Raw genomic sequence first — 24,844 nt, forward strand, 5'->3', positions numbered from 1 at the left:
AGCCTGGGATGGGAGGTGGGCGTGTCCGCTTGGAGGGTAGAAGGGCGTTTGTGCGTGATGACGTAGGCGTCGTTGATTGGGAGAGAGCTGGAGCCCGCGTGGACGTGGTGCCCGCCTTCTTCTGTCCCAGTGGCTTGCTCACCTGCTGCAAAGGTAGGTAGGTGGGCTTCACTGTACGTGTTGGGTGCGGTCTACTGTGGTGGCCTTGCGTGCACGCCCAGTGTCGCGCGGTCCCTTGCGTAGCGACGGAGCAGCGTCGGTCGGAAGAGACTGACACACTGGGTCCTGCTCCTTTCTCCCCCAGGAAGCAGCATAGGACTGGTGGTTGAGACTTATACTGAGAGTCTCTGGCTGAAGGTTGGGGGAGAGGTGGGGGAAGAAATGAAGACTAGTGTTTCAGCCATAGCACCGAATATCCTCCCAGTCCGAATGGCGCTGGAGATGGGACCTTCAGGGCTGAGCTTCTCCACCCCCACCCCCAGCCATTTTGGTCCTGCGGCATCCTTAAGGGTTAGGTTACTGCTAATCTCATGCAGGGATCCTCATGCCAATTACTCTGCCCCTTGGACGACCCAAGAGTTCTCGAAGCAGCAGTAGCCACGATTCGCATTCATTAGTGACCCGAGCATTTAGAGCACAACTAAAAAGAACCTAGAAGTCTTTTTTTTTTTTTTTTTTCTTTTTTACCTGGCACGTGGTAGGCAAGCGCTTTACCGCAGAGCTACCCTCCTCTGCATGTATGTTTGTTTGTTTGTTGAAATTTGTTTGTTGTTCATAACTTCTCTCACCTAGTGAGCAAGTCAACATGTCAGGGTGGGAATCCTACTACAAAACTGAGGGCGAGGAAGACGAAGAAGAGGAGCAGGGCCCTGACACAGGTGGTAAGTGGCCTTATGTGTGGTCTGTGTGGAAGAAAGATTTTCGCTGTGTGCTTTTTTATTTATTTATTTATATTTATTTATTTTTTGCTGGGAGTAGTTTGCTGTCTGATAGCATTTCCTTTTCTCCCCAGATAATCTTATTTTTCTCCCGTTGACTTTTGCAGAGCTATTATTCAGGTCTTACTCCAGTCTATGAACATTCCTAACCCCAATTTTTTTTTTTTTACTAGATGCTGATAAGTTATTTATTAATATTCAGTAAATGACCTTGTCCATGGTAATTTTTGTCACTTTATTTTTGCATGTTTTTGGTTGTTTTAGAAATATTTATTTTTGGCCTGTAGAGATGGCTCAGAGGTTAAGAGCGCTGCCAGCTCTTCCAAACATCCTAAGTTCAATTCCCAGCAACCACATGGTGGCTCATAACCATCTATAATGAAGTCTGGTGTCCTCTTCTGGCCTGCAGGAAGAACATTGTATACATAATAAATATTTTAAAAATACTTATTTTTATTTTATGTATGTGTGTGCACTTTGGGAGTGTCTGGTGTGAAAGGAAGGCAGAAGAGGACATTGATGATCTTCTAGAACTGAAGTTATAGGTGGTTGTTAGCCTCCATGTGGGTGCTGTGGAGTGAACTTGGGTCATCTGCAAGAGAGCAACAAGTGTTCTTTGTTTGTTTGTTTTGTTTTTTCAAAACAGGGCTTCTCCATGTAGCCCTGGCTGTCCTGGACTCACTTTGTAGACCAGGCTGGCCTTGAACTTGCAGAGATCACCTGCTTCTGCCTTATAAATACAGGGATTAAAGACATGCTCCACCTTGCCCAGCCAGCAAATGGTTTCTGTTTTTTTGTTTTTTGTTTTTTTTTCTTTCTAGACAGGGTTTCTCTGTGTTACCCTGGCTGTCTTGGACTGGCTTTGTAGACCAGCCTGGCCTCCAACTTACACAGAGATCTGCCTGCCTCTGCCTCCCAAGTGCTGGAATTAAAGGTGTGTGCCAACGTTGCTTGGCTCAGCAAGTGTTCTTTTTTATTTGTTTGTTGTGTTTTGTTTCTTGTTTGTTTTTCTAGACAGGGTTTCTCTGTGTAGCCTTGGCTGTCCTGGACTCGCTGTGTAGACCAGGCTGGCCTTGAATTCATAGTGATTCACCTGCCTCTGCTCCTGAGTGCTGGAATTAAAGGCATGCGCCACCACGCTCAGCCTGCAAATGTTCTTTTTTTTAAGATGTTTATATATTTTATGTATGAGTGCTCTATATGCATTGTACACCTGCATGCCAGAAGAGGGCATCGGATCCCAGTATAGATGGTTGTGAGCCACCATGTGGTTCCTGGGAATTGAACTCAGAACCTCTGAAAGAGCTGGTGGTGCTGAGCCATCTCTCCAGCCCCTCCCCCACCCCCACCCCCACCCCTAAAGTGTTTTTAACCACTGGTTTAACCACAGAGCTACTTCCCCAGCTCCTATTTATTTTTGAGGATTTCAAGCTCACTCTGTAACTGATGTTGACTTTGACTCCTGGGAAGTGAGTTTACACAAAAATGAGTGTTGGAAGCTACATGTGGTGGTCTCCACTTTGCCTCCTGCCTCTTGCCTGGAATCGGAGCCCAGTTTCAGGCTTGTACTTCAAAACCTCCCTCATCCTCAGAATAAGAGACTCCCAGGGGCTGGAGAGATGGCTCAGTGGTTAATAGCACTTGCTTCTCTTCCATCCATAACTCCATTTCCAGGGGACCTAATGGTCTCTTCTGAGAGGACCAAGAACACATATAATTTATATACGTATATGTAAGCAAAGCAAAACTTTAACACACAAAATAAAATGAATACATTTTTTTTTTTTGACAGGGTCTCATTTTCTAGACCAGGCTGGCCTTGAGCTCAGAGATTTACCTGCCTCTGCCTCACAAGTGCTAGGATCAAAGGTTTGCACCACCACGCCCAGCTAAATCTTTTTTTAAAGAAAATAAAAATAAGTCAAAACTTATGATTTGAGGTATATATTTACATGTATTTTATATATGTAGTAAATGTTGGCATTTGGACCCAGGCTCTTACATAAGGGAATGCTGGGTCGTGGAGGTGCACACCTTTAATCCCAGTGTTCATCCTGTAATAATGTGCCAGGTTGTACTTTTGTTCTGTGGGCTTCTTCTCTGTTTTGTGTGAATGGTAAACATCGTAAATATGATGCAAAAGGCAAACGTTGTCTTCACTTATTTCTCCATAGGGGAGTATAAATATTCCGGAAGGGACAGTTTGATTTTTTTGGTTGATGGCTCCAAGGCTATGTTTGAATCTCAGGGTGAGGATGAAGTCACACCTTTTGATATGAGCATTCAGGTAAGACTACCTTGTTATTAAACTCACAAAATTAAATGGGCGCTATGGCACACGCCTTTAATCCCAGCACTTGGGAGGCAGAGGCAGGTGGATCTCTGTGAGTTCGAGACCAGCCTGGACTACAGATCCAGATCGAGTTCCAGGACAGCCAGAGCTGTTACACAGAGAAACCCTGTCTTGGGGATGGACACACACACACACACACACACACACACACACACACACACAGAGAGAGAGAGAGAGAGAGAGAGAGAGAGAGAGAGAGAGAGAGAGAGAAAATAGGAATCAGCCTATGGAGCTGAATATGGGTGGGCTAAGGTGCTGTGTGGGAATCAGGTCAGAACCACAGGAAGAGCCTCTGTCCCCTGACTGGCTTAGCAGTACCCACACAGTCCAGGGCTGTCAGACCCTCTCTCATCTACTGGCCTCAAGTGGGGTCCAGAGTCTCCTTTTTAGTGAGAATCATTCTTAATTTATAGTTGTCCCCTTCCCCTTGTAAAGAAGGTCTGGGAAGGATGGCAAATGCCTGTAATCTGTGCCTTGGAGGCTCAAATAGGAATAGTGTGACTTCAGAGGTAGGTGGGACTCCATAGTGAGGTTCTGCCAAAAAGGAAATTTAAAGTGCCACTTTAAATTGTTTTGTTTTTGGAAACAGGGTCTGTCTGGAACTCACCCTTTAGACCAGGCTGGCCTCAAACTCAGAGATCTGCCTGCCTCTGCCTATTAAAGTACTGAGGTTAAAGGCGTGCACCACACTGCCTGGCTATATTTAAATTTTAGTGTGTGTGGTGTGTGTGTGTGTGTGTTGGAGGTTAAAGGGGTATTAGATCATCTGGAACTGGAGTTATAAGCAGTTGTGAGCTGCCTAATGTGGATACTGGGAATTGGAAATATATTTAAAACTTTATTTTTAAACTTATTTTGTGTATATGGGTGTCCTGTGTGCAGGCGTGTCTGTGTGTCACTGTATGCTTGATACCAGAGGCTGACGAGCGTGTCAGAAACCCAGACCTGCAATTCTATGTAGTTGTGAGGCTCCATCAGGGTGGGACTCGAACCTGAGTCCTCTGGAAGAGTAGCCAGTGCTCTTAACTGACAAGCCGTTTCTCCAGCCCTCACAGCTGGCTCTTTAGAGAGTTTCTATGTTGATGGTGGTCCCCGCCCCCAGATGGTTGGTTACCTGTACTGGCATCTGAAAAGAGGAGCTGTGTAGGAAGGCAGCCTCCATCTCTTTCTGGGAACTCTGAATACATTGCTCCCACCATCTGGGTTATAGCCTTGGCGAAGAGTGGGCTCTCCTCAGAGTTGGATTATAAAGTCAAGTGCTGTTGTTCTAGTGTTTCCGAGACAGGGTTTCTCTGTGAAACAGCCCTGGCTGACCAGGACTCACTTTGTAGATCTCGATCTCACAGAGATCCGCCTGCTTCTCCCTCCCGAGTGCTGGGATTAAAGGTGTGTGGTACTACGCCTGGCTTGAATATAACTTGTAATGAACAATCACAATAGTGTTTTAAGATGGGTACGAGAGAGCGGGCTGGAGAGGTGGCTCAGCAGTTAAGAGCACTGGCTGCTCTTCCAGAGGTCCTAAGTTCAAGTCCCAGCAACCACATGGTGGCTCACAACCATCTGTATGAGATCTGGTGCCCTCTTCTGGTGCAGGGGTACATGCAGGCAGAACACTATTTGTAATAAATAAATAAATCTTTAAAAAATAAATAAAATAAAATGGGCAAAAGAGGACTAAGGCTATAGATCAGTTGGTGAGTGCCTGCCTAAGATGTCGAAAGCCCCAGGTTGGTGGTATTGTATTCCAGCGTTTCCAGCACTGGGAGGGGGTCATCCTTGGCTACATATTCAAGGTTTTGGTCAGGCTAGACTTCATGAAACCCTGTCTCAAAATGGGGTGGGGGACAAAGATGTTTGTGTAGACTTTTCTTCAAAGATAACAAACAAGCTGCCGTTAAGAGTGTCGAAAGAGGCGGTGGTGGCGCAGGCCTTTAATATCAGCACTCAGGAGGCAGAGGCAGGCGGACCTCTGAATTCAAGGCCAGCCTGGTCTACAAAGCAGGTTCCAGGACAGCCAGGACTATGTAGAGAAACCCTGTCTCACAAACAGAACAAAACAAAACCCCAATGAAATCTTAAAAAACACAGTATAATATGAACTAGCGCAGCTGGTGTGGCAAGTGACTTAGGAATTCTTCAATGATAATCTTAGAATTGCCATGTGGCCCAGTAATTCTACTTTTAATGTGTATGACATGTAGGACGGAAAACAGATAGGCAGGCTTAGGAGTGAAACTCAGTTGGTAGAGTCCATGTGTGCCATGTATGAAGTCATGAGTTCAATCCCCGGCACCGCATGAACCCACCATGATGGCGCACATTCTGGCCTCCTGCCTCCACCTTCCAAGTGCTGGGGTTATGAGCATTTCCCCCCATGCCAGACTTTTATAGAAGCTTTGTGTTATGTAAATTGTCACAGAATATTTGTTTTTCAGTGTATCCAGAGTGTGTACACCAGTAAGATCATAAGCAGCGATCGAGATCTCTTGGCAGTGGTGTTCTATGGTACCGAGAAAGACAAAAATTCAGTGAATTTCAAAAATATTTATGTCTTACAAGATTTGGATAACCCAGGTCAGTAATATTCAAAGAACATGGCTTCCTTCATATGAGAATATCACTACGCTGAACAAAAGAGGGTGCTGGGGGGGGGGTGGAGGCAGCTTTGGTCTTGGCTGGGGGACTTGCTTTCCTGCGCTCAGGGTCAGTGCTGTGGACCTCCACTCTAGGAGGGCATAGCCTCTGTCAGCCTGAGGTCAAGGCGATGCTGACGTACGTGTCCCTGCCTCTCATCAGGTGCTAAACGAGTGCTAGAACTGGACCGGTTTAAGGGACGACAGGGAAAAAACCATTTCCAAGACACCATTGGCCATGGAGCTGATTACTCTTTGAGTGAAGTGCTCTGGGTCTGTGCCAACCTCTTCAGCGATGTCCAGTTCAAGATGAGTCATAAGAGGATCATGCTGTTCACGAATGACGATGATCCCCATGGCAACGACAGTGCCAAAGCCAGCCGGGCCAGGACCAAAGCCAATGATCTCCATGACACTGGTGGGCATTTTCCTTGGTCTTTTGTTTTATTATTACTTTAAAAATATTTTATATGTATATATGTATGTGCCTATCTGTCTTTTTGTGCATCTAAGAACCTGTGGAGGTCAGAAGAGGCATCACATGCCCTAAGGCTGAAGCCATGGATGGTTGTGAGCCCCCATGAGCTTGCCGGGAATTGAACTCAAGACCTCTGAAGGAACAGTCACTGCCCTTAACCTCTGAGCCATCTCTTCAGCCTCCTCCTGCCCGCCCCCCCACGCTTTTTATTCTTTTAAGTGTCTCCTAACCTATTTTCTTTATAACTGAGGTCAAGTGTTTACTTTTGCCATCAAGAGAGTAAAGTGAAACTAAGGGGTGACACTAGTGTGGCCTGATGACCTTGCCAATTGCCTAACGGTCTCTATCAGAGCTTGCTTGTCTTGGCCTCAATGAGGCAATGAATGGTGGTTATTTGAATGTTGTTTCAAGTAGTTGTAACAGCTAATTGGCATAGCAGCTCTCTCTAGGTCCTGAAATTGTTAATAGTCCGTCTACATTTTGTGGATGACTTTGTTTTGGGTCTTTTTTTTTTGTTATTGTTGTTGTTTTTTATTTTTTCGAGACAGGGTCTCTCTTTGTATCCTTCGCTGTCCTGGATTCGCTTTGTAGACCAGGTTAGCCTCGAACTCACAATGATCCGCCTGCCTCTGCTTCCCGAGTGCTGGGATTAAAGCATGTGCCACCATGCCCAGCTGTTTTGAGTCTTCTTGTTTGTTTGCTTTTTGAGATGGTTTTGCTATATAAGTCATGTTGGTCTGGAATTTGCTGTGTAGCCAGGCAGACCTCAAGTAGGCAGTCCTTTGGCCTTTGCCTCCCTAGTGGTAGGAGTAGTGTTGTGCACTGTCATGCCTAGCCTAGGGAGACATTTCAAGGGGATCCGGCTCCCTCTTCTGGCCTCTGTGGGCACTGCATTCATGAAGTACCAAGACATACATTCAGATGAAACACTGGTAACATGTCAGTAGGTCTTTTTTAAAAAAAAGAAAAAGAGCAAAAGATGTATGGCTGCACCTGGTGGTGCATGCCCCAAATCCCAGTGCATGAGGAGTGTGGGCCTAGCTGGGCTACGGAGTGAGACCCTATCTCAAAAACAACAAACCAGCAAATGAGACCCATTAAATATAACTGAAAAGCAGATGCTTGAGTTGGGCACAGTGTCATGTCCTGCAGCTTCAAATAAATGGGAGACTGAGGCAGGAGGATTGCTTGATCTGGGCGTTTCAGACCAGGTTGCATAGCAAGACGCTGAGCGCTGCCCGTTCCTGTGATAGAATCATATTCCCTTGTCACCAAGGCTGCTCTAATCCCAGCCTACCTCCCGAGCACTGGCATTACAGGCGAGCTCCACCACCCCACTTGGGTGCTTTTCTCTATTTTTAAAAACATAAATAAATAAATAGGCTACGCTATAACTCATGATGGCCCAAAAGTCAATATATTGCCCAATGTAGCCTCAAACTCACAGCAGTCCATCTGCCTCAGTCTCCCAAGTGCTGGGATTATTCTCATGTTTGGTATAGACATGATCTTTTGAATCTTCCCTTTCTAGAAATAAGGTCTCGCTATATTTCCCTGACTTGTCCGGAGCTTGCCATGCAGACCTGTTGACCTCTAACTTGCTACATTCCTCCTGCTTCTGCCTTCCAAGAATTAGGATTGTCAATATACATCACCACACTCAGCCTGAACCATCTCTATTTAAACAAAAATTTACCCGTATTTTCTCGATCATAAGACACACCTGACCATCAGATGCACCCAGTTTCTGGAGCAGTAAAACACAAAAATATTCTGAAGATATCAGTAAATGGCCTCTTTGTTGATTCCTGATGGTCAGCAGTCAGACCCTAAGGCGTACCCTAATTTCCCCCCACCATTTAGGGGGAGAGTGCGTCTTATGGTCAAAAAATAGGGTAAGTCTCCCCCTCAATAAAAATAAACAAACATAGCTGGCTGTGGTGGCACCAGGCCTTGATCGCAGCACTGGGGAGACAGAGGCAGATGGATCCCTGTGGGTTCCAGCCAGGGGTACATAATGAGATCTGTTTCGAAACAAAACAATAATTCTCGTTTGCTGCACTTGTTGCCCGTGTTTGGTCTTTCCTCATGTCAGGGATCTTCATTGACTTGATGCACCTGAAGAAGCGAGGCGGCTTTGACATCGCCTTGTTCTACAGAGACATCATCAGCGTCGCTGAGGACGAGGACCTTGGGGTTCACTTTGAGGAGTCAAGCAAGCTGGAAGATCTGCTGAGGAAGGTTCGAGCCAAGGAAACCAAGAAGCGCGTGCTGCACAGGTGGGTACCTGCCCTTGCTAGCTGTCCATCCTCCCCGAGAAATGAGAAGCAATGGGTAGATTAGACTTCGCACCTATGCTCCCGCTGCACCGTTCGCCCCTGGCTCCCTCAGGAGAGCATGAGCTGTCACTTCTGTTCCATGGCAGGAGCTGGTATGGTCTGTCTCCTTAGTACCACAGCAGCCTTCGTTTCTAAGTCCTCTTCTGCATTCCTTAGTCCTTTGTCTGCCTTCCAAATGGCAGATGGCAGTAGCATCTGCCTCATTAGATTACTTACTGTAAGGAGTGAACAAAACGCATCAAAAACACAGAGAAGCTTAACAGATGTTCTGTATGTGCGTATTTATTGATTTACTGGTTTCTCCAGGCAGTGATTTCTCTGTGTATCCCTGGGCCAGGCTGGCCTCAAACTCACAGATCCACCTGCCTCTGCCTCCCAAGTGCTGGGATTTAGGCGTGCACTACCACTGCCCAGTCTATTTATTTGCTTTTGAGTTACCTGTATGTCTGTGTGCCATGTAGGGAAGAGGCATTGGATCTCTTGGAGCTGGGGTTACAGGTGGTTGTGAGCCACCTGATGTGGATGCAACAACCGTGGAGCGAGCTCTCCAGTGTCCAGGTGTTAGTTATTGTCATTGGTTACATTGTTACTAAGCCAGTGAGGTAGCTCACCAGGTAAAGGTGTGTGTTGCCAAGCCTGATGGCCTGAGTCCTTTCCCTGGGGGTCCTCGTAGTGGAAGAAAAGGACTAACTTTTACACGTTATCTTCTGACTGCCACAACCATGCTGTGGCACATGCACCTTCCCCTGTTGGCTTTGGAGACAGAGTTTCTCTGTGTAGCCCTGGCTGTCCTGTAACTTGCTCTGTAGAGCAGGCTGTCCTGGAACTCAGAGATCCACTTGCCTCTGCCTCCCAGGTGCTAGGATTAAAGGGGTGTGCTACCATGCCTGGCTTAATTTTGATTTCTTACACTGTGCAGTCAGTAGTAACCAGATTGTTGGTTTATCTTTTGCTGTTGTTGTTGTTGGTTTTGTTTTTTGAGACAGGGTTTCTTTGTGTAGCCTTGGCTTTGTAGACCAGGCTGGCCTCAAACTCACAGAGATCCACCTGCCTCTGCCTCCCTGAGGGCTGGGATTAAAGATGTGCACCACCACACCAGTTTGGTTTTGTTTTGTTTTTGTTTTAAAAAGACAGGTCTTGCTCTGTATCCTGAGCTGGACCTGCTGCCATGCTTGGCTGGATCCTACCCTTCCTCCACCTCTCCATTTGTTTGTTTGCTTCGTTGTTTTGGACAGAGTCTTGTTGGTAGCCTTGCCTAGCCTAGTACTCGGTATGCTCCCCTTGCTAGCTCTGGCGTCCCGCAGTCCTGTCTTAGTTCCTCACCCGCTGGGATTGGATGTGTGTGCCACACCCAGTATTCTCCTTACAGTTCATCCGCTATTTATGTTGTCAGACATTATTGGAAAGAGTAAGACAAATTGAAGCCGGGTTGCAGTGTAAACATTTATAGCCAGGGGGGCTGGAGAGATGGCTCAGCAGTTAAGAGCACTGACTGTTCTTCCAGAGGTCATGAGTTCAATTCCCAGCAACCACATGGTGGCTCACAACCATCTATAATGTGATCTGATACCCTCCTCTGGCCTGCAGATGTACATACAGGTAGAGCTCTGTATACATAATAATAAATAATAAATCTTTAAAACATTTATAGCCAGGCGTGGTGGCGCCCGTCTTTAATCCCAGTACTCCGGAGGCAGAGGCAGGTGGATCGCTGTGAGTTCGTGGCCAGCCTGGTCTTCAAAGTGAGTCCAGGACAGCCAAGGCTACACAGAGAAACCCTGTTTCAAAAGAAAGAAAGAAAGAAAACATTTTACACAGGAAAGTACAACTCTCCTGTCCATACTTGTTTTTTTCTCTTTTTTTCCCTCCTCCCTCAGGTTGAAGTTTAAGCTCGGCAAAGACGTGACGCTCATGGTGGGCGTTTATAACTTGGTCCAGAAAGCAAACAAGCCTTTTCCAGTGAGGCTCTATCGGGAAACAAATGAACCGGTGAAGACCAAGACGAGGACTTTTAATGTCAACACAGGCAGTCTGCTCCTGCCTAGTGATACCAAGAGGTCTCTGGTAGGTGGCCGCCTTTCCTACTGAGTCTTCACTTCAAGAACTGACTGGTCGGGGCTGTAGGGGTGGCTCAGCAGTTACCAGAATACTTGCTGTTCTTGTGGAGTCCCCAGGTTCTGTTCCCAGCATCCACATGGTGGCTTACAGCCATCCAAAAATTCGTTCTATGATAATAGGCCCCTTCTTCTGACCTCTGCCTGTGTGTGGTGCACATGTGTACATGCAGGTAAATTATTATTATTATTGTTTTTTCCGAGACAGGGTTTCTCTGTGTAGTCTTGGCTGTCCTGGACTAACTTTGTAGACCAGGCTGGCCTCGAACTCACAGCGATCCGCCTGCTTCTGCCTCCTGAGTGCTGGGATTAAAGACATAGGCCACCACCACCCAGCGGTATATAATTCTTAAAAAAAAAAAAAAAATAGCAGGGCGTGGTAGTGCACGCCTTTAATCCCAGCACTCGGGAGGCAGAAGCAGGCGGATCGCTGTGAGTTTGAGGCCAGTCTGGTCTACAAAGTGAGTACAGGATGGCCAAGGCTACACAGAGAAACCCTATCTTGAAAAACCAAAAAAAAAAGCTGGGCTTGGTGGCACACACCTTTTAATCCCAGCAGTCTGGAGGCAGAAGCAGATGGATCTCTGTAAGCAGCCTGGTCTACAGAGTGAGTTACAGGGCAGACAGGGCTATGTAGAAACCCTAAAAAAACAAAAACCCAGGAAGTGGGGGTGTTGAGCAGCCTAGCCAGCTAAGTCACTGTTCAGCTGCATCTGTCGTAGATAAGCTGTTGAGACAGGAAGCTGCTGGCCCTGCAGCCATGGCTAATGCATCAGTGAGAGGCAGAAAGCTGAGCACACCTGGTGCTGGTAGAAACTTTGTTTAAGCACACCGCTCCCCCAGGTGGTTAGAGTTTACACATCTGGTGGACTGTTTGTGAGATTTTTTTTTTTCTCTTTGAATTGAGCACATGCCTTTCTGAGCATCAAAGACCAAGTGGAGCACATCCCTCTTTTGTTCCTTCCTCTGCTGTATGTCTTCCGAAGGCTGTAGTTTTGGAAAGTGAAAATAGCCTTGTTATTTTGAGGCAGGATCTCTGTCTCAAAACCAAGGCTGGTCTCGAACTCAGAGATCTACTTGCCTTTGCCTCCCTCTGGCTCCCTACTGGTGCAATTAAAGGCATGTACCACCGTGGCTGGCTGTAGATATCTTTTTAGGTATGTAAAATGTGGGAGAGGATCAGAGTTTTGCACAAGTTCAGGACTTAACTGTCTGACTTAAATTAAACATTTTTATTCAGGCCATGGTTTGTTTTTTTTTTTGTTTGTTTGTTTTTTGTTTTTGTTTTGTTTTGTTTTTGAGTGTAAATTTCACACCAGAGATTCTGTCCCTGCTGTTTGAAGGATAAAAGGTATGAGATATTGTTTGATTTATAAGTAACTAGACTATCGTGCTGGCTTTATTGGGTAGCACCCTTCTGTTCACCGAGTTCCTTTATTGGGCCAGTTGCCTGAATAAATCTGAAGGGCCCTTTTTTTGGTTATGAACCCAAATTTGTTGTTATGAACCCAAATTTGACTCTGCCACCAAGTTCTGATACTAGATCTCAGGATCAAGGTCGAAACTCAGAAGTCACATTTAGGTGTGTTTCTTGCTGCCTTCCTCTGAGACCGCAATCCAGAACCTGTTGTGGGGCCTCCCATCCCATGAAGCCAGGAGAGACAAGTGCTCTTCCGTCGAGCTGGCGGTCTCCACAATCCTTGGTTTGCTATCTGTTGCGTGTCATGGATGGGGGCAGGAAATCAGTCAATACTAAATACGAGGAAAACAAATTCCTCAGGAGCCTGCCGTTTGGGACCAGGTGGAACTGGAGTTAAATTGTATAATCTGGAGCATGTTGCCCAACTGTCGGCCCCCAGTTCAGTGACTGTTCAGCTGGGTTTTGTGGTTGTTTCCTAATTGCTAGGCAGGCACCTGATTGCTGAGCCATCCCTGCAGCACCTGTTAACCCTATCTCCCAGGATTTTTACAGAAGATGTTTATGGCATATGTAAATTACCTGGAAATCCGTCAGTAAGTGCTCAGGCCTGATTGTATGAGGAGGGTGTCTCTGGCTACTCATCTTCCTGCTCCTTGGAGAAAGCGGGGTGTGTGTGTGTGGTGTGTGGGTGTACCGTGCACTTTACATGTAGAGGCCAGAGGAGAACAGTGGGTATTCTGCTTTGTCCTCCTCCTTACTCCCTTGAGCCAGGGTCGCTCACTGGACCAGAGCTTATTGTTTTCCTAACCAGGTTGGCAGGCCCCCAGCTCAACCGTGGTGTCCCTGGCACATCTGCTGATCCCTGTGTGCCAGGGATGCACACACGCGCTCCTAGTTGTACAGCAAGTGCTCCTGCTCTTAGGCCGTCTCCCCGGCCCTCCCAGAGCGGATCCTAACTTGCTCATGTTCCTTTGGTGCCCACAATGCACCTCCACATAGGCCTTTTGTGGCCTGGCTGATCTGTCCTTTCTCCTCTAGACCTATGGGAGTCGGCAGATTGTGCTCGAGAAGGAGGAGACGGAGGAGCTGAAGCAGTTCGATGAGCCAGGGTTGGTGCTCGTAGGCTTTAAGCCCATGGTAACGCTGAAGAAGCACCACTACCTGAGGCCCTCCCTGTTCGTGTACCCGGAGGAATCCCTGGTGAACGGTGAGTGTGCAGGCTCCTTGTTCGTGTGCCCGGAGGGGTCCCTGGTGAACGGTGAGTGTGCAGGCTCCCTGTTCGTGTGCCCGGAGGGGTCCCTGGTGAACGGTGAGTGTGTAGGCTCCCTGTTCGTGTACCCGGAGGAATCCCTGGTGAACGGTGAGTGTGCAGGCTCCTTGTTCGTGTGCCCGGAGGGGTCCCTGGTGAACGGTGAGTGTGTAGGCTCCCTGTTCGTGTGCCTGGAGGAGTGTCTGGTAAATGTGTAGACACCCTTTTTTTATACCTGAGGAGGCCCTGCTAAATGGTAAGTACACAGACCAAGGGAGAACCAACGACTGTCACTGGGTTTATTGGGCCATGTTTCCTAAAATGGATGTTGTTCAGACACCATAAAAGATGCAAATGGGGTATTTTAATGTCTCAGCTGGGAGGTGGTGGCACACACCTTTAATCCTAGCACTCGGGAGGCAGAGGCAGGTGGATCACTGTGGATTCCAGGCCAGCCTGGTTGCAGAGTGAGTCCAGGACAGCCAGGGTACACAGAGAAACCCTGTCTCAAAAAAAAAAGAAAAAAGAAAAAAAAAAAAAGACTTGATTGTGTTGGGGGATGAGGGGAGAAAGAAGGAGATGTAGGCCACTGTGACATTTGTTTTCTAGGGAGCTCAACCTTGTTCAGCGCTCTACTCACCAAGTGTGTGGAGAAGGAGGTCATGGCGGTGTGTAGATACACAGCCCGAAAGAACGGCCCCCCTTATTTTGTGGCTCTGGTGCCACAGGAAGAGGAGCTAGATGATCAGAATGTTCAGGTGACTCCAGCAGGTGCGTGGCGGAGACCCAGGCTCGGGGGCCGAGCGTGTGCTTTGGGATCCCTTAGGGGTCTGACACACCGAGTCTCCCAGCATCAGGCCTGGGAGACATGTGGCCAAGGCCGCCACAGGTGGCTGTGTGGCACATAGTGTGCACAGTCACATGGGGAGATATTGTGGTCAGGCTTCAGACCGTGTCCTTCGGGACCGTTTGCACATTCCTAGGTCAAGTTTCACGCCTTCTCTGCTGATGCTTTCTTTACTGAGAGGTCCTGCCACCCTTATTACTCCATTTATGTCCTGCAGTTGCCAAGGCTGTGTGGCGTGGTGGAAACAACATGGCTATTTGAAGTCAGACTCGCTCTTGTCTCTTTAGCTCCTCCATACAAGGTCTACTATGCAGCCAGGCTGGCCTAGGGCTTGTGTTCCTCCTGTCCCTGCCTCCTGAGTGCTGTGGTTACAAGTGTGCACGGCACACCCAGCTGTGACTTTGTCTCAGGCTGTGTGTCTGAGAACTCACTTCCCTTTGTTTCAGACCCATCTCTGCCGGTTGTTAAGTAGCCAACTTCGGCACAGACTTTAAATTTCCTATTCCCATGTGAAATTTGTTTTATATTTGAGATAATTAATGTACTTATACCTAGCCCAGGATGTCACCGATGGTAGTCTTCTAGTGATGCTAATAAGAACAAATGCCATCGTTTATTTGGGAGCTGTCATATGCTCAGTTATTAAGCACTTAACCTTTAGCTGCGCTCACCCTTTCATGCTGTGTGCTGCCTGGCCAAACCAGCAAGCAGCCAAAGTCCTTGTCAGTAGCAGACAGCGGAACGCTAGAGAGCCGAGGAGAGAGACTGGCTCGCTCCCTCTTGTTTGCCTAACACCTTCACACTGTCATCAAGGGCCCCCACCTGGCAGCAGCATTGGCTACAGTGGCTGGATTTCTCCTTCTAGAACCGTCAAAGAACTGTCCCAGGATCCACATAACTACTCCTACCTCTTAAATGCATGCTGGAAGCAAGAATAAAATGGGAAAAGGCAGCAGCTGAGGAGAGCCCCGTGAAGCTGGGACTCAGCCCCTCAGGGGTGACACTGTCTAATTAAGCTAAATGCTGGGACCTCTTGCTGTTGGCCTGCTTGCTGCTTCTTGTTGAAGCACCCTCCTCTGCCAGGCTTCCCACGTACCCCTTGAGAGCCTGTCCCCTGATAAAGGAGAAATTGGATTTGTAACCCCCCACTCCCAACATGACAGGACACAGGTGGCAAACAGCTGCGTCACTAAGTCACATCTCAGAAGACCTGTCTCCTCCTCCAGGCTTCCAGCTTGTCTTCCTCCCCTATGCTGACGACAAGCGGAAGGTGCCCTTTACTGAGAAAGTGGTGGCCAACCCCCAGCAGATAGACAAGATGAAGGCCATTGTTCATAAACTCCGCTTCACGTACAGGTGAGTGCGGGGTCCTCCTCCGGCTGTCCTCTGGGGCTGCCGCCACAGCTGAGCCACAGTTAGCCACAGCCAAGAACTCAAAAAGTGCATACAGAATGGGAGCTCTGCTTATCTTGAGGAGTCTCAGTGTGCTGGGAGACCTGAAAAATCAGACTAGAAGCCACACGTGACGGCGTATACCTGTAACCCTAGCACACATGACGGCGTATACCTGTAACCCTAGCACACGTGACGGCGTATACCTGTAACCCTAGCACACGTGACGGCGTATACCTGTAACCCTAGCACACGTGACGGCGTATACCTGTAACCCTAGCACACGTGACGGCGTATACCTGTAACCCTAGCACACGTGACGGCGTATACCTGTAACCCTAGCACACGTGACGGCGTATACCTGTAACCCTAGCACACGTGACGGCGTATACCTGTAACCTAGCACACGTGACGGCGTATACCTGTAACCCTAGCACACGTGACGGCGTATACCTGTAACCCTAGCACACGTGACGGCGTATACCTGTAACCCTAGCACACGTGACGGCGTATACCTGTAACCCTAGCACACGTGACGGCGTATACCTGTAACCCTAGCACACGTGACGGCGTATACCTGTAACCCTAGCACACGTGACGGCGTATACCTGTAACCCTAGCACACGTGACGGCGTATACCTGTAACCCTAGCACACGTGACGGCGTATACCTGTAACCCTAGCACACGTGACGGCGTATACCTGTAACCCTAGCACACGTGACGGTGTATACCTGTAACCCTAGCACTTTGGAGCTGAGGCTGGAAGACTGCACATTTAAGGCTACATAAGGTCTACATAAGTGAGACACTCTCAGAAAAGAAAGATTAGTTGTTTAACACGTTCAAAAAGAGTGGTAAATGCTTATTCAGTTTCTTGTTCATCTTAGATGGGATCTTGCTCTGTAACTCAAGCTGGCCTAGAACTTAAACTTTGTAGCCCAGGCTAGCCTCAAATTTGCGATACTCCTTCTGCCTCAGTGTTTTAGATGCTAGGATTACAGGTTTGTGTCACCATGCCCCCTGCCTTTAGGATTTATTTTTATTTTGTGTGTGTGTGTACCATATCTATGGCTAATGCTCAAGGAGGTCAGAAGCGGGAGTTGCATCTTCTAGGCCTGGAGTTAAAACTGCTTTGAACCACCATGTAGGTGCTGGGAACTGAACCCAGGTCCTCTACAAGACAGTCTCTTGAGCCCTCAAGTCCCTTTTCCCCCACTTTTGGTTTCTCTGTGTTGCCCTGGTAGTCCTGGAACTCACGGCTCTTCCTGCTTCTGTCTCCTAAATGCTGGGATTACAGGCATGTGTCACTGCACCTTGCTCTCAAGTCACTTTGTGAAGTTCTGGGGATTGAACACAAGTCCTCAGGTTTTGTGACAAGCACCTTTGTCTGCTGAGTTATCTTACCAGTTCCCTGTTTTAAATATTTTATGGTTTTTTCTTGTTGCTTTTTGTTTTTTTGTTTTTCAAGTCAGGGGTAGCCTTGGCTGTCCTGGACTCGCTGTAGTCAAACTCACAGTGATCCGCCTGCCTCTGCCTCCCAAGTGCTGGGATTAAAGGCGTGCGCCACCACGCCCGGCCTTTAAATATTTTATAATTTTATGTATTATTTGTATATGTGTGTAAGTAGTGTGTATATAGTTTTTGGAAGTTGGTTATCCTTCACCATGGCTTCTGAGATTAAACTCAGGTTGTCAGCCTGTGCAGCAAGCTGTGTAAGCAAGTGCCACCTCACTGGCTTTCCCAGCTTTAATTATTAGGGAATCTCCTTACAGTGTCCCACAGTTCCTGCCTGTTTTGCATTTTCACTAAGTGTTCTAGTTTCTCCCCCATCCTGGCCACGTTTCTTGTCTTGTTTGTGTATTTTATTTCTCACTGTGGTGGTGCATGCCTGTAGTTCCTAGCACTCTGAAGGTGGAGGCAGGGGCATTAGGCGTTGGAGGTTATCCTTGATTCTGTAGTGAGTTCTGGGCTTAGTTTGGGATGCACGAGATTTTTTCCAGGTGGGAGGACGGAGGGATGGAGGGAGGAAGGACACTGACTCAGCATGTACCCTGGCTTGTCCTCATGCTGTGGCTTACTGAAGCCTGGCCTGGAACCTGCTATCCAGCCTAGGATGAACCTGAGCTTCTAATCCTGCCTTCACGTGTCCAGTGCTGGGATTACAAGCAAGTGCCACCATGCCTGGTTATCTGGTGTTGGGACTTGAACCCAGGGCTTTGTAGTTGCCTGTCAAACTCAGCTGAGCCACATCCTTAGCTGCTGTCTTTTAATTTTTGAGAGATGTGAGGTGGTATCTCATGGTTTCATTTATATTTCCCTAATGGTAATTACAGGTGAACATCTCTTTTTATGTACTTGGTCATCTGTATATCTTCTCAGGACACAAGCTTATCAAGATCCTGGCTTTTTGGTTTTTGTTTTGTTAAGTTTTTTTTTTGTTTTTGTTTTTTTCAAGACAGGGTTTCTCTCAGAGATCCACCTGCCTCTGCTTCCCAAGTGCTGGGATTAAAGGCGTGCACCACTTGTGCCCGGCCTGGTTTTTATTTTGTTCAATTTTTTAGACATTGTCTTGCTATCTAGCCAAGACTGGCCTGGGTGCTGGACTTAGGGGTATGCGTCACCACACTTGGCCTGTAGTCTATTTTAAAGTCAGTTTATAAATAAAGTCAGTTTAAAGTCTTTTTCTCATCGAATTAGAGTCTTTCATATTGTATCTTTTACTTTATTTCTGGGCCAGTGATAACTTTCAATGGGTGTATGGTACACACCTGGAATCCCAGCACTTGGGGCAGTGGAGGCAGGAGTATCAGAATTCTAGTAAGTTTGAGGCCAGGTTAGAATATATGAAACCCTGTCTCAAAAAAAAACCCAAAAAAACAAAAAAGATGCCTACCTCCTTCAGCTCTGAGTTCCTGCTGTAGTCCTCTTCTTGAAAATATGAGCCCTGAGAGGGTGCTGTGTAGGGCTGGGAGGCACTTTGCTGGCGTGTACAAGGCTCTGGGTTTGATCTTAGGTGCCTGCGTCACATACAAAAACACACACCAACAACAAAACAGCCCATATGCTAGACACTGTTCTCTATGCAATGCCAGCATTATGTCAACTATTTTTGTTAATGTTTGGTGCTGGATTGAACCTGCAGTCCCCTACACTTTAACCCTACCCTGTCCTTTATTCTTCATAAGAAACCTGAAAGAGGGCTAAAGACGGCTCAGTAGTTACGAGCATCTGCTGCTCTCTTTCTGTTGTTGTTTTTTGTTTTTTCAAGACAGGGTTCCTATGTGTAGCCTTGGCTGTGTAGCCTCACTTTGTAGACCAGGCTGGCTTCGAACTCACAGAGATCCACCTGCCTCTGCCTCCTGAGCACTAGGATTACAGGCGTGTGCCATCACGCCCAGCTGTATTTACTGCTCTTGCAAAGGACCAACAGTTGATTCCTAGCACCTTTGTCAGGGCACACCTTGACCTCTGCAGGCACCTGCACTCACATGCACACAGACACACACGAACACACTTGGGAAAAAAAATCTGGAAGAGCCCTGAAAGGTTGGTGTTGTGACCATTTTCAGATGAAACAGGGTTTGAGACCACAAGGCTCCCTTTTTAATCTCATCCCGAGTGCTCGGATTAAAGGCATGTGCCACCTCGCACGGCAGAGAGAGTGAGAAGTTGATTTCTGAGGTCTCCCCTAATCACTTGGGGTCTTTTTCTCTACTGCCTTTCAACCTACACTAGCTCAGCTGGACATTCCATTTTCTGCTGGAAGCCGTTCTTACGCTTTGCTGTGTCTTAACAGGAGTGACAGTTTTGAGAACCCTGTGCTGCAGCAGCACTTCCGGAACCTAGAGGCCCTAGCTCTGGATATGATGGAGTCCGAGCAAGTGGTAGATCTGACAAGTAAGAAACGTGGCGTGAGCTGAGGAGTCCTTTTGTTGTTTGTCCGTGATGGGGATTGAACCCATGGCCATGTGCGGGTGTGGGGGTGGTGGGGCACTCTTCCACTTTGGTGAGCTACAGCCTGGGTCTGTCTCAGCTCCAAGTGGTGCTGGTGTGTATGTGCTGGGGGAACACAGTGGAAGATAGCTTTTGCTTTGCTGACCCTCTGGCTAGTGATAGATGTTTTTCTAGCTGTCTCCAGACCTCCATGTCAGACTGTCTCTGCTTGACAGGTTTTCTAGGTCACCTCAGACTGCCTGGAACAGATTAGAGGAGGAAAGAGTGCCCCTGAGACCTGATCAGAACCAACTAGGCCACCCCAAGTCTACATGTCGGTGAAAGTGAACATTGATAACAGTTACTGAGGCCCACAGAGGCAGGCACTGCTGTTCTGCTCACTCAACTAATATTCATAACTGGGAAGCCAAGTGCCCACTGTCCTTACTTTTTTTTTGTTTGTTTGTTTTGTTTTGTTTTGTTTTTTTTTTTTGGTTTTCCGAGACAGGGTTTCTCTGTGTAGCCTTGGCCATCCTGGACTCACTTTGTAGACCAGGCTGGCCTTGAACTCACAGCGATCTGCCTGCCTCTGCCTCCCAAGTGCTGGGATTAAAGGCGTGCGCCACCACGCCCAGCTTCCACTGTCCTTACTTTACAGGGAAGAGAATGACTATCCCAGTTACAGGTGCCGAGCACTCGGTAGTGGGTACAGGAGAAAACCCCGAGTGCTGCCCTTGTCCCGACCCACTGTGCTTGCTGCTTTCCTGTCAGGCTGGGCTTCTCTGACCTTGCTACTCGACTCCTTCTTAATGGTGGTGTCCTCGCACATTTCTGAGGCCACAGCCTGTGACAGCGAAGTGAATAGTTACTGGAAGCAGACTGGAATTAATGAAGGCCCTTGTGACAGTTAAAGGACCGGAACAGTTAGTTTGGCCTGCTTAGCTATCCACGTCTCTTAACACCATATAAATAACTGTTGTTACAAGCAGGCATCATTGTGAGGACTGTCTAGGCCGGTCTAGCAGGAGAGACCCCTTAGGCTCAGCAGCCTATGAGGAAGAACTACCTCCGTGTCCTGGCTTCACCTGAAGCATGTGAGAGGGTGTGTAGGACATAGGCAGGCACTATACCACTTAAATAGGGAATGACACGTCCCAGGATTCGGGAATCTCAGGGCCCCTGCCCCCCACGATGCTGAGGACACTGCATGAAGCATGCCAGGGTTTTGTTGCATGTGTTCATGGCCCTGTCAGCTGCCTTGCATCCAGCCCTTCCCCTAGCCTGACTCAGTGCTTGCTCATGGTTTCCACAGAACTGCAACTGGGCAGGTCACTAGGATACACATGACTCGCCTGACACTGTTGTTTTGATTTTCTAGTGCCCAAGGTTGCAGCCATAAAGAAAAGACTGGGCTCCCTGGCAGATGAGTTTAAAGAGCTTGTCTACCCGCCGGGCTATAATCCCGAGGGAACAGCTACCAAGAGAAAACAAGGTGAGGGGCTGTGCAGGCGTACAGCACATTCCTTTAAAAAGCTGCTCTCCGGGTCTTTATGGTCTTGCCACAGAGCTAATTAATTTCCTTTCTTCCTTTTTTTTTTTTTTTTTTTTTCCAAGACAAGGTCTCTTTGTATTAGCCTTGGCTGTCCTGGACTCCCTTCGTAGACCAAGCTGGCCTTGAACTCACAGCAATCTGCCTGTGTGTGCCACTGCGCCCGGTTGGTGTTAAAAGTCTTGCCTAGAAATTTCTATACATATGTGTATGTTGTTTCCTTGTGTGGGGAGACGGGAGGGAGATGGGCACATGTCTGCCATGGCACATGTGTGGAGCTCAGCTTTGTGGAGTCAGTTCTCTTCTTCCACTTATGTGGGTTCCAGGGATCACTTGAGTTCGCAAGGCAAATACTTGGATCTGATGAGTCATTCACCAGCCCTATATCTTATTAATAATTTTTAGGTTTATCTTAGAACTTTGTGTCTTCTACCTTATTAATTTTTTAGATCCGTCTTACTACCTCCTGAGTGCCTTACTCTCATGAATGTATTGCACCATCTGCATGTCTGGTGCCTGCGGAGGTCAGAAGGGGGAGTCGGATCTCTGGGAACTGGAGTTAGAGGTGGTCACGAGCCACCATGTAGCTCTGGGAACAAAACCCTCGTCCCTTGCAGGAGTGTAGAGTGCTGTAACCCTCAGCCATCTCCAGCCCTCTGGCTCATTTTAAAGACTAGGCTGGTGTGATACCTCAGTGGGTAAAAGCCCTGTGCAAGTCTAGTAACCCGAGCTCCCTGCCTAGAGCCCAAGGAAAGGTGGAGAACTGATGCATGCACGTGCGCGCGCGCGCACGCACACACACACACACACACACATTAAAAATGTTTTTAAAGCTGGGCCTGGTGCTTCACGCCTTTAATCCCAGTGCTCAGGGGAAGCCGGGGCAGGCAGATCTCTCTGAGTTTGAGGCCAGCCTGGTGTACAGAGTGGTTCCAGGACAGCCAAGGCTACACAGAGAAACCTTGTCTCGCAAAACAAAACAAAAACAACAAAAAATGTTTTTAAAGTTAGGCTATAGCAGCTGGGCGTGGTGGCGCAGGCCTTTAATCCCAGCACTCGGGAGGCAGAGGCAGGCGGATCGCTGTGAGTTCGAGGCCAGCCTGGTCTACAAAGCGAGTCTAGGACAGCTAAGGCTACAGAGAGAAAACAAAAAAAAAAAAAAAAAAAAAAAAAAGGTTAGGCTATAGCCTTCTTAGAGTAGTTCAGTGGCTGAGTGTCCTTGCTTAATTATTTAATGAGGCCTCTTATTAGGGGATATTCTACAGTCAACATAAATAACCCTGTGTATTTGTTTGAACAGGTCAGTAGGGCAATTCTTAGCAGAGTTGTGGGTCAAGAGATAGACATTAAAAATCTGCAGGGTTTGGGGCAATAGCTTAGTGGGTCACAGTGGTGGCTCAGCAAGTGTAAGGACCCGAGTTCAGATTCCCAGTCTCCATGTAAAATCCAAGTATGGCCAGACTAGTGTATAATTCCAGTAGGTGAGTGCACGCGCATGCACACTCGCACACAGACGCACGCACCCCTGCATCAAAAGTTAGGTATAGTAGCATAGGTCCAGTCCCAGCACTCAGAAATCTGACAGGATTTGGGACATATAGCCTCAAAAAAAAAAAAAAAGCAACATTTATACCCTGTCCACTAAGAAACGAGTATGTTTTTGTATGCTCTTTTGTTTTGCTTTGAGATAGGCTCTTATTTTGTAGTCCAGGTTGCCTGCCTTATCCTCCTGGTGCCAAGATTATAAGTGAGGACTACTACACTGGTTTCTATGCTTTTGGCAATCTTGTACTTTACGTCCATCATCCATGTATTCCGCCCCCCCCCCCCCCCCCCAGACAAGGTTTCTCTGTGTGGCCTTGACTTCTCTGGACTTTTTAGACCAGGCTGTCCTCAAACAGAGATCTGCCTGTCTCTGCCTCCCAAGTGCTGGGATTAAAGGGGTGTGTCACCATGCATGGCTGATTATGTAAATTTTGTAAGATGTGTGGATATGGGTGTTTTGTCTGCACATGCATACACACACCAGAAGAGAGCATCAGATCCCATGGGACTGAAGTTGTGAGCTGCCATGTGGGTGCTGGGAATTGAACGCGGGTCCTCTGGAAGAACCGCCAGTGCTCGTAACTGAACCACTCTCCAGCTCCTAGTTATCTAAATTTCTAGAGAAACCGGCAGAGGGAGTCTATCTCCTGCTCTGATGTGTATATAGCAGCGGCATATTGTCATTAGGCCTTCCCCTCTGCTGTCTGTTCCTGACACTGTCTTTCTCACAGGACAGCCCTCCTGTAGGCTGTGTAGCCTCCTGTGAGGCTCACATTTGTAGAGAGGTGCCAGGCACATGGCCACCATTTGGGGATGGTTTTGGTTTAGGTGTAACTTTTGGCTGACTTTGGCTAAGTAAAGGCGTATTTAAACCTTGTTGTCTAGTAGACCTATGAGGACAGGAATGGCGAGAGGTCAGACTGGGAGCCATCCTGCTTGCTCCATTTTGCATCAGAAGTGACTGCCTTCTCCTGGAGGTTGCTGTTGGACATAGTGGCTTACCAACGCATTTGTCACTTGCATTTTTATTGCACAATTCTTTTCTCTTAACCTTGGATTTGCTGGCAGCCATTGCTGTGCTGTATTTCTGGCCCCTGTAAATTTTTTTCAGGAAAAAAATGGTATGCTCACACAGACTGAGCAGCTGTTTTAGGTATGCAGATGGTAAATGGTCACCTGCAGCCACATCATAGGGCCCTGTGCATGTAGCTGGGATGCCTCTGGAAGCAATTCTAGGTCATTCCTTCCTGTCCCCTTTCTCTAGATGATGAAAGTTCTACAAGTAAGAAGCCCAAGGTGGAGTTATCAGAAGGGGAGCTGAAGGCCCACTTTGTCAAGGGCACACTGGGCAAGCTCACTGTGTCTACGTTGAAGGAGGTCTGCAAGGCCTATGGGCTTAAGAGTGGACCGAAGAAGCAGGAACTGCTAGATGCTCTCATCAGACACTTTGAGAAGAACTGACTACCACCACAGCCACTCTCCACACCACAGCCAGCCCACCTGCTTGGGTTCTCGTCAAGTTAGCAGGTGCTTCTTAGCCACAAAGAGCTGCCAGACAGAAAAGCAACAACTGCACCGTGGAGATTGCAGCCCTCCCACCTCACTGTGCCTTATTCTACCATGAATAAAGAGGTCTGTCTTTATGCTGTGCACCTTTCTGTATGATGGATAAGTAGCAGCCTCAAATCTAGAGGTTACTGGTTATTGGCTTAATTTTCTACCTCATGGAAGTACACATCACAGTGGAAACAAAGCATCTTAGTGGAGGTGGGGGGAGAGAGTATGACATACGTAGACAGGTGGACATACAGGCACTCCTGCAGTGACAGGCCTTAGCAAGATTGTATTTCCATTACGTCCTCCCAGCTATTTTCTCTAAATGTGACACTGGGGCTGGAGATATGGTTCGGCAGTTAAGAGCACTTGCTGCTCTTAGAGGACCCAGATTCATTTCCCAGCGCCCACATGACGGTTCACAACTATCTTGTCACTCCATTTCTTGGAGACCCAGTGCCTTGGGATCTCTGTGGGCATTGAGCATGCTCAAGGTAAA

General features: G+C 47.7%; 1 protein-coding gene across 1 annotated transcript; it reads left to right on the top strand.

The window, feature by feature from the left end:
* Positions 1–36: 36 nt before the first annotated feature.
* Xrcc6 (X-ray repair cross complementing 6) lies at positions 37–24,362 on the top strand. The gene is made up of 13 exons (XM_051160046.1): positions 37–153; positions 793–881; positions 3,113–3,225; positions 5,727–5,865; positions 6,088–6,342; positions 8,498–8,681; positions 10,619–10,805; positions 13,314–13,482; positions 14,134–14,295; positions 15,598–15,727; positions 19,561–19,661; positions 21,076–21,189; positions 24,056–24,362. Exons 2-13 carry the CDS (start codon positions 806–808, stop codon positions 24,250–24,252), a joined length of 1,827 nt encoding a protein of 608 aa, XP_051016003.1. The 5' UTR covers positions 37–153; positions 793–805; the 3' UTR covers positions 24,253–24,362.
* The last annotated feature ends 482 nt before the right edge of the window (positions 24,363–24,844 follow it).

The sequence above is a fragment of the Acomys russatus genome, chromosome 17 (assembly GCF_903995435.1).
Source record: "Acomys russatus chromosome 17, mAcoRus1.1, whole genome shotgun sequence".
Classification (NCBI taxonomy): Eukaryota; Metazoa; Chordata; class Mammalia; order Rodentia; family Muridae; genus Acomys; species Acomys russatus.